At 47.3% G+C, this 10,213-nt stretch overlaps 1 protein-coding gene across 1 annotated transcript in view; it reads right to left on the bottom strand.

The window, feature by feature from the left end:
• Positions 1-2,550: 2,550 nt before the first annotated feature.
• dag1 (dystroglycan 1) overlaps positions 2,551-10,213 on the bottom strand; it is a 43,295-nt gene continuing 35,632 nt past the window's right edge. Inside the window, exons 3-4 of the mRNA XM_086200443.1 lie at positions 6,583-7,044; positions 2,551-6,157 (exon numbers count right to left, since the gene is read on the bottom strand). Of these exons, the coding sequence (XP_086056569.1) occupies positions 4,331-6,157; positions 6,583-7,044 (2,289 nt within the window). The 3' untranslated portion in view covers positions 2,551-4,330. The remainder of the gene's footprint in view (positions 6,158-6,582; positions 7,045-10,213) is intronic.

Here is a 10,213-nt window from a genome sequence, read left to right as displayed (position 1 = left end):
TTCTCCTGGTTGTTAACAAAGGACTAATGGCATTAAACATTAATGGAGGTAATAAATGAGACGAACAGATCCACTCGTCCTGCCCAGCAAAACGACACGCTGTCCTTTCACAACAAAAATCTATCACAGCCTGTAATTTCCCTTCGTCTGCAGTGTGGCATTTTAAACACACACTCACACACACACACACACACACACACACACAGATGATGGGGTTGACGATGACAGGCGAAAACGTGTCAATAGATGCAGCATTTTAGAGGAAAAAGGAACAGAAAGAGAACCCGTTTTGTAAAATCAGACAAGAACTCATTATGCGGTTTACAAAAGCAGTGGGAAAGAAATGGGTGAGGAGGGGTGAGGAGGGGGGAGGGATCTATTCACACCCCTCTGTTGGAAGACAGAAGGTCAAGAACACTCAGCATGACAAGATGAGTGATTGGAGAGGAGTTGAAAGCAGAAACATTTCCATTAGAGTTACTGGGAATCGGAAAAATGTGGCGCCTTTGAGTGCATCTGTCCATACACCTCAGGAGGAGGGATGGAGAGACAGAGGGACGGGGAGACAGAGGGACGGACGGCAGCGGCCCTCACCCAGCACATGACATCATTAGAGGGTCAGAGGGAAACCCTGAGTCCTGGCGGAGCTCCAGATGTGTCTGCACATTCACATCCCGGTGCCGGTGCCAGTTGTATTTTTCCATGAAATCAGGTTTGCAGTGGCGAATACCAGAAGGACTGGAGGTCCCCATCACCGGGAACGTGGGAAGAAACACGCCGCCAACAACACAGACACAGCATTTCTCCCACGATGCACTTGGAAGTCTCTGCAGACTAAACAAACACCAGCAGCCACTAGGATGCCCTTCAGATGCTTCTTAGCCCAGCAGGGGCAGCGTGAGCGTCCCGTGGGAATCAGCTGCATGCTCCTGCTAGCTTGTGCTCGTATATATATATATATATATATATATATATATATATATATATATATATATATATATATATATATATATATATATGTATGTATGTATATATATGTGTATATATATGTATATATGTATATATATGTATATATATGTATATATGTATATATATATATATGTATATATATATGTATATATATATATACATACACACATATATAGACAGTATATATATGTGTGTCTATATATGTGTGGATGTGTATTTATATATATATATATATACACATATATACAGAATATATATATACACACACATATATGTATATATATGTATATATATGTACATATATATATATACATATATATATTCATGAAATCAAGAAAATTTCAAAACTTTGAAAATTGCAATTTTTTTTTACATTATTTTGCTTCCTAATTTTAATTTTTTCAGTAAACACAAGTGAAGGCGATGAAGGCGTAACTTTGCTGGATGACAAAGAGGAACAGCGCAGGTCAGCTGACGCCGCTGCTGTCGGTGTTGTGAGAGAAGAATCCACCCGCTGGACCTGTGAGGGCGCTTGTGAGTCCAGATGTTCAGTCCTGAGTTTCTGGTCAGGATGGCTATGAGATCTCGCCCAGGTGGGCGTGAGCAGGGTTTCACCTCGCCAGTGGGCGGACACTCACTTTCAGAGAGGCTTTGATTTATTAACACAAACCAGTTTACTTAGAAAATTAGCAAATAATGGAAAGACAGAAGACTTTGATGTTCTTATAGTGCGGTCTTCAAAGTGGGGTCCATCACACCCTCAAGGGTCTGTGCGGCCTTCCAGGGGGCCTTTGAAAAAAACCTGAGGAGAAGTCTGGAACTGATCCCTGATCAGTGTCCACAAGAGGCGCAGTTTCAGCTCAGCTTTTCAAATTTGGATAAAACTCAACGGTCATCACCTTCACGTTTGACCCAGCTGTCCAATCAGAGTGGAGAGGAGGCGGGGCAAAGGCAGACTGTCACATCCCACATGTACAACAACGTGAGGGTTCCTGTTGAGCAGCATCGCCTCAGATGAGGGTCCAGAACCGGCAGACTTCGGAGAACCGGGCCAGTCCAGATAGGTGCGATCATTCACTTCAGCTTCATCACCGTCATGGTAGGAGCTCCACCGTTGCTTCCCCAAATGAACCCTTGAGCGTCATTCACATCCGATCGCTAATCTAAGTAATCAATGCCATTGAGAGACGGCCGCAGCTTCGTGTCCTTATAAGACGGATGGATTGTCCAGCTGGTCAATAGCAGGATCCGTCTTGTGACCCAGGACGTCTTTTCTCTCTCTCTTAAATCTGATAAACAAATCAGTGTGGTTGTCCAGGCGCCTTTGTACGTCCCAGAGTCCTGAACAAGGTCAGCCGTGTTCTCTCTTTGGGATCTTGAGACATTGATCCAGGTGGTTTCTTCTGGCCTGAGTTGTTGCAATGAATCGTCACTTCACCTCGTCTCAGACGCCAATTATCAGCCTGGTGTTTGTCAGGTCTCATGTTGCCGCCATCGCCTGGTCGATTCTATCTGAAGATTATTATTGTAAAATCTGCTGATTTGATGTTCAGCTGGAAACATAAATCAAGAGGAGTGGATTTCTTTTATCGTACCAGTTGGTTTTATTATGACAATGCACACTTCAGAAGCAAAAAAGCCTTGGCATCCTGCAAAAACCAACATAATGACGTTACAAGTCACCCGCTGGAGCCGGCGAGGGCCGGTCGCTGAGCGGACGCAGCCTTACATCATTATTGCAAAGGGTCACTTTCAGTTGAAACTCATCGGCAAACAAACTGACATAAAAATAAAATTTGTGATTACATAAAATATGGTAATTCCATCTTTGTATAATGGGAGATACATTTCTGATATGCAAACACACACGATAAAATAAAACACTTGAAAATGTGACCCATGACAAAAGAACCCCAAGTGTAACATAACTGGATCATGTTTGAATTTCTAGGCTAAAATCACAGAAAACAAATCATTCATCAGAATTCATTCAAACAGTCAAACAATTTGAGGCTGTATCAAAAACTGTTAAAAAATTAGGAGATTTTAATGACTGCTTTTTCAGTGAAATAATTACGGGAAATTTGTTCTTGCTTTCCATTTCAGTCAGAAATCCGTCTCCTCCGTGACTTCTGAAATGTGAATATCTGTACAATCCCGCGCGGGACGGTCTCCATGGCACACATCGGAGGGAACGGCCTCGTTACATAGAAAAATAATTATCCCTGGTCCAAAATAAACTGTAGGGCTCTTCTTCCCGTTTCTGTACATGTCAGAGCTGCTGCGTGTCAGGAAGGTGATGCTAACTGACATCCAATTCCATAAAACGAAAACATTTTGCATCAAAATCCACAGTCAGTTATTCCATACTAAAAACAGTAGTTGCTCGTGTCCGCCTCGCCGCGGGCCGCCACGTCTCCTGAGGGAAGGAGGGATTTTCACCTCATGGACATTTATGGACGTTGTTGCTGTTGTTGCGTCACAACAGGAAATAAAGAGCTCCTGCAGGTTATTTTAGTGAGCCAAACCTTTTCTTTCACTGCCACTCCAACCAAAAGAAAAAGAAAAAACACAAACTATCAGCACATCTTCCAGATATACAATGAGTTTTAAAATCAATGAAACAAAGAAAATCATTTATTATTCATCTCTAAATCTTTTTAGGCTACCTGGTTATTCTCATCTTGACTAGTGAATATGAAACAGACAGCTAGTGTTAAAAGGCAAATCGTATTCATTCACACGCACGCACACACCGCCTCCCTTCTCTTGTGTCGTCAGCAGTTGAGATCCTAGCGATAGCTTCTTTACACACCCAGAGAATTTTACTCTCCGTATAAAAACACAAGTTGTTGCTTCAGTGGTTCCGATGGCAGTTCTTTGTCTTCTCGAATCATTGAAAAAGACAAAGTTGCTCGGCTAATGATTGTGTCCAGTGGGAAAAAAAGAATAGTAATTTCGGGATAAAGATGAAGAAAAACAAAAATTTAAATCCAAATCATGAGAGAAAAATGAAATGCCGTGATGGGAGAACTCGTCCCCCACGTCTGATCCACTGGTCGATCCAAAAGCCAACGCGACAAGTGTTAGTTTGTCTTAGGCCACTGTAGTAGCTGGGCTACCACTAAAACAGTAGTCCGGCCCAGCTGTTTCGACCAGTCATCCCATCCTTGTACTGTAAAACCCCACCTGACTCATGACGCCCCTCCCAGACCAAAGTCCCCTGTAGCTGTTTTGTAATTTAGCACCTCTTGTTATCCCTCCCTGTAAATGTCCAGACAGACAAACGCCAGAATGGAAACCATCACAGTTCCTCAGGCATCCTCTCCCTCCACCCTACGAGGGGAGGGCTTGGCAAGTCTTAGGGTGGCACATAGGGAGGGGGAGATCTGTAGGGAGTCATGTTCTTAGGACGGGACCCCTTACCCTCCATAGGAGTAGTGAAGGGAGGTGGTGGCTGGTAGGGAGGTGCGTTGGGGTCCTCGTCCCGCAGAGCTGTGTACTCCCCTAGAAGCTCCTGGTTCAGAGGGGTGGTCTCTGGTGTGGCGACGTTGGGGTACTCAGGAGGTGGGAGAGGGGGCTTCTCCTCCTGGAGAATCAGGGGCATACTGGATGATGGGGGTGGCTTGGAATCATCCAGCTCATCTGCGAAGATTATAGGCACACCTTTTTTGATGAACGTGGCCTGATCCTCGATGGTCAGCTTGCCCTTCCGCTTCTTCCTGTAGCAGATCATTGCAATGATGCCTGCTATTAACAAGATCGCCGCCACCACCACGGCGGGAATAACGGTGTGGAGGTACACATCATCTGTACTCTGTCGGCCTGTTCCGAGAGCCGGTGTGACTGCAGCAGGCTCTGGTATGTCAATTTCTCCCGGTGGGACGAAGGAGTACATTCTGCAGCTTGCCCTTCCTTTGACCTTGACGTCCAAAGGCCTGAATTCAGGAGCCATGGTGTAACTGAAGAACTGTGAAGGCATGCCTTTAGAATCAGCGAGCATCTTGCTCATATCTGTGAGCTGCTCCTTCGGACATGGATGCTGCGGGAGGCTGGTGTTTGTCCACTCCACCACAATGGACCCTTTGCTAATGTTTCGCAGACTGACTGTGCTGCTGTTGCGGTCCCCCAGGGATAATCCCAGCCGCTTCACCAGAAGGATCTTTTTGTGGATGTCATGGGTTACTGAACGTAGATCCCCCTCCAATCTGGCAGTGAAGAGCACGGGGGTTTTGTCGTTGATGGGCCAGCGGTTCACACGGACCTCAAAAGCATCAATTGAATTCAGGCCACCTTTGTCAGTTGCTTGCATGAAATATTCATGTTTACCAACATGTTGAACATCCGGCAGGCCATAAAGAAGTTGGCTGGTGGTGTTGAACTGGATCCAGGAGCCCTCCCCCACCACTTCATTATGGTTCTCCCTCAAGGTTAGACGCAGCTTGTCTGTTGTTCCATCCTCTTTATCGAAGAATGTGTCAGACGGGATCTTCACCTCAAAATAGGTGCCAACCAAAGCATTGACCTGGTCGATGGGATTACGCAAGACAGGTTTCTCATTGTATGGATCTGGGATGATGCCGGGTGATGGTGTGGTGCGCCTGGACGGCTTGGCTGTGGAGGTCTTTGGCTCTCTGGGTGCTGCGGTGGTTTTGGGCCTCTTGGGTTTCTTGGTAGGTTTTCTGGTAGGTGTGGGTGGTGTGGCAGTGGCTTCCACATAGGTAGGCCTTGTCATGGTTGGCTGGATGGGAAGGGTGCTGGTAGTCTCCATTACCCTGGTTGGCTGAGGTAGACCCAGGGTTGGGGTGTGGGCAATAGGGTCGCGGACTCTAATTGTAGGTTTGCCTGGTAGGGGGACGGGGCCTCGTACAGGGGGAGCGGAGCTTTCAGTTGGTGCAGCAATAGAGGGAGAGGACAGTGTTGGGATGATCCTAACTGGAGGCTCCACAACAGTTGTTGGAGGAAGAACCGTCAGAACAGGCGTTGGAGTGTTGTTCAGTTGGCGCCTCACCCGCTTCGGAATGTGGGGTTTCTTGTTAGCGATGTGCCAGCCCACCACAGGGTAGCCCAGCTTGGCTGACATTGCGCCCTCCTTTGCAGGACCCTGGACGCTGTTGATATTTGGAACGGTGCTCTGGTCCAGCGAGCAGCCGAGCTTCCAGGACAGCAGAGCACCGTTCTCCACCACCTGGAGAGGCATAAACACATAAATGAAAAGATAAAAGACAACTAGCAATCCACTGGCATATTTACTCAACTTAATGCAACCCAATAGTTGTGCTGTAAATACAAGTAATGTTGCTGTTTCATTCCCTCTGTGGGTTGCTAACAAGAGTCAAATGGAGGCTACAGAGGTTGTGGAGGTCATTAAAGGTCATCAGGGGAAACAGTGTGACGCTTAGTTGGTGTAGTTCCTTCGTAGCTGAATGCAGGTTGCAGTGGTTTATTGTGTTGTACTGGAGTGAATTATATTAAAGGTGTTTCTAATATTTTTTCCATTGTGCACGAAAATCGAAGCGAAGTAAAATCTGGTCAACTGGACGTAAGTTGATTGTGCACGAACATGGTGCCTGTAATAAAGTGACCCATGCATGCATGTGCTTCGAGTCTCACCTTTTTGGCGTTCCCTGGCCCAGCCATGAATGCCGACATGTCAAAGAGCCTGTTGTTGACCACAGGGAGCATCTTCATGTGCTGGAGCTCCACTCCTGAGAAGCTCCTCATGTCATTCAGGAGCCCCACCCTCTGTTGCGGGGTCATCTTGGTCAAATCAGCATCTAGAATCACTGTCAGCACTGTGACAGGTTCCTCGTTGCTGCACATGAACGACTGGATGTCGTCCTCGAGGACCGCTTGGTTGGACATCAACGGAGACGAATCTGCATCTGAACGGTCCTCAGGATGAACCTCGATGGAAAACACCTCTGACGAGAAGGAGGACTTTGAGTGATTGGAGATGGACACGGAGATGTAATGGACACCCTTGTCCTCCTCCAGAGGCAGACCCTGCAGGATCCTGCTGGGGGCGTCCCAGTGCAGCCATGACGGGAGGGAGTCGTTCCCCATCTCCGTAATCTGGAAGACAGAACGCCAGAATGTTTCATTAATGTTTTTGCTAACAGGAATGACAAGATTATTGTTCCGTTATGGACTGACGTTTGGAGGATGAAAAACTTGTGAACGTCAACATTAATCTCCAAAGAAACAGCTCGAATAAGAAGCGAATGGTTAGAGTAAAGAAAGTGTTAACAAAAAATGCGAGGTGACGGAAGTCAAATGTCATGTTTGGTCTGGTGCATAACCATTATTGGACCATTAGGGTTCAGCACAACACAAATTTTTAAAATGTCCAAATGCTGAGTGAGCGTGAAGGCAGGGTGACAGCAAACAATGCTACAGCAGGCCAGTCCTCTTTACCCGTACCTCGGCTTGTACCCATAAAAGTCCATTTAAACATAAATATATTGACTTTTGGGCTGCACAGTGGTGCAGTGGTTAACACTGTGGCCCCCCATCAAGAAGGTTCCGGGTTCGAGTCCCAGCTTGGGCACGGGATCTTTCTGTGTGAGTCTCCATGTTCTCCCTGTTCCTGCTGGGTTCTCTCTGGTACTCCAGCTTCCTCCACAGTCCAAAGACATCAAGAGGGACCAGGTTAATCCAGACTCTAAATTGACCGTAGGTGTGAATGTGAGTGTGAGTGGTTGTTCGTCTCTGTGTTGGCCCTGCAATGGACTGGCGACCTGTCCAGGGTGAACCCCGCCTCTCGCCCGTTGACGCTGGGATAGGCTCCACCCCCCGCGACCCTTAATGTGTAGGAATAAGCGGAAGATGACGATGGACGGATATTGACTTTTACAATACAAATCTTTTCATTTTCAGCTCGCTCTTCTGCACTTTCACACACTCAAAACATTCCATTACATGAAAATATGCTCGTCTTTCTTTCTTCTCCCGCCACTTTGAGGCTTAATTTGACCCCTAAACATGCATGAAATTTGCTGAAATTTGGCACGCATGTCCGGCGAAAAATTCGATATTCTACCAAAAAAAAATCCGAAAACATCAATAGTGCCACCTAGGGAACGACAAACACAAACAAAATTTCAAAGCCCCATAACTGCTTTTACGAATGTCCGACCGACATGGGACGAACACCGTTCTACTCGTCTCATCAAGACAAAAAAGTCCCACGCTGACACCCCTGGCCTAACTCCTACAGGACATCCACAATTTGGACAAAACGGTCAAAATGAGGACTTTTTTTACTCCCCAACAAAATCTATCTCCTCCTAGGGCATCAATGCTATCACTTCCAAACTTTCACACATTTCTCTCCCAACTGTGCTGATTAAAAGTTATTAAAAGTTTTAATCTGAATTACTGGGTTTGGATTTTACAAGCCGTCAAAGTGGGGGAGACACGTTTCAGCTTCCAATGGAAGCCTATGGGGAGACGGTGTCCTCTCAGGTTCATACTGTCAAACAAACGCTTCTCACGTCTACACCATCCATCCCACAGCTCTACCAACCACACCACTGCATTCCTGACAAAAACCCCTCCAAGAACATGGTGTTCTGTGTCCCTCTGGACCAGCGTATGCAGACTTCTTCCTCTTGTCCCACTCCAGTCCTGGTGCTCCTCCTCTCTCTCCACTCTAGCACAGATCAGAGACAGAGCAGTGGGGGAGGGGTTCTTAAAGGGCCAGCTCTCAGCTCTGCTCTCACTCTAGCACAGATCAAAGACAGAGCAGTGGGGAGGGGTTCTTAAAGGGCCAGCTCTCAGCTCTGCTCTCACTCTAGCACAGATCAAAGACAGAGCAGTGGGGAGGGGTTCTTAAAGGGCCAGCTCTCAGCTCTGCTCTCACTCTAGCACAGATCAAAGACAGAGCAGTGGGGGAGGGGTTCTTAAAGGGCCAGCTCTCAGCTCTGCTCTCACTCTAGCACAGATCAAAGACAGAGCAGTGGGGGAGGGGTTCTTAAAGGGCCAGCTCTCAGCTCTGCTCTCACTCTAGCACAGATCAAAGACAGAGCAGTGGGGAGGGGTTCTTAAAGGGCCAGCTCTCAGCTCTGCTCTCACTCTAGCACAGATCAGAGACAGAGCAGTGGGGGAGGGGTTCTTAAAGGGCCAGCTCTCAGCTCTGCTCTCACTCTAGCACAGATCAGAGACAGAGCAGTGGGGGAGGGGTTCTTAAAGGGCCAGCTCTCAGCTCTGCTCTCACTCTAGCACAGATCAAAGACAGAGCAGTGGGGGAGGGGTTCTTAAAGGGCCAGCTCTCAGCTCTGCTCTCACTCTAGCACAGATCAAAGACAGAGCAGTGGGGGAGGGGTTCTTAAAGGGCCAGCTCTCAGCTCTGCTCTCCACTCTAGCACAGATCAAAGACAGAGCAGTGGGGAGGGGTTCTTAAAGGGCCAGCTCTCAGCTCTGCTCTCACTCTAGCACAGATCAGAGACAGAGCAGTGGGGGAGGGGTTCTTAAAGGGCCAGCTCTCAGCTCTGCTCTCACTCTAGCACAGATCAGAGACAGAGCAGTGGGGGAGGGGTTCTTAAAGGGCCAGCTCTCAGCTCTGCTCTCACTCTAGCACAGATCAGAGACAGAGCAGTGGGGGAGGGGTTCTTAAAGGGCCAGCTCTCAGCTCTGCTCTCACTCTAGCACAGATCAGAGACAGAGCAGTGGGGAGGGGTTCTTAAAGGGCCAGCTCTCAGCTCTGCTCTCACTCTCTGATCAGACTCAGGCTTCTAACTCCTCAACTACAAGGCCTCCACCCTGGACCAGGACACCCTGGGATTCAGGCCAGGGCTCAGGCCCTCACAACGCTGCTTGCAGCTTTAGTTTCATTTCTGCTTCGTGTCTTGAAGTCTTAGATGTTTGCGCATATCAGCATTTTTCCATTCAAACAGTTTAGGATGTAAAAAACAGCCTGAATGTTTGGCTCACAGCTCACCATTTTCAGCGCAAAGGCTGCTAGTAGCTCGCTGTTAGCTCGGGGTTTATTGTTGATTCATGTAGCAAAAGGACATTGAAAATGGCTGCAAAAAACGGAAGTGGAACGCACACAAAATATTTGCCAGGGGGCGAGCCCATGTGCACATTGTGGTTCTGGTGAATTAGATGATCTCTAAATGTTTGAGTAGATCGTGAAAACGAAGACAGATTCTGAAAACATGTTAGCATGACCTCTAGAAATGATGAGTGGGGTTCATTCACTTCCCTTACATCCACACAGACCTCTCAATAAACCTGAATA

This window comes from Aulostomus chinensis, chromosome 3, assembly GCF_037954235.1.
Source record: "Aulostomus chinensis isolate RoL2024-O1b breed Wild chromosome 3, RoL_Achi_v1.0, whole genome shotgun sequence".
Classification (NCBI taxonomy): Eukaryota; Metazoa; Chordata; class Actinopteri; order Syngnathiformes; family Aulostomidae; genus Aulostomus; species Aulostomus chinensis.
The sequence above is the reverse complement of the archived record's forward strand: the minus strand, read 5'-3'. Positions and strand labels throughout refer to the sequence as shown.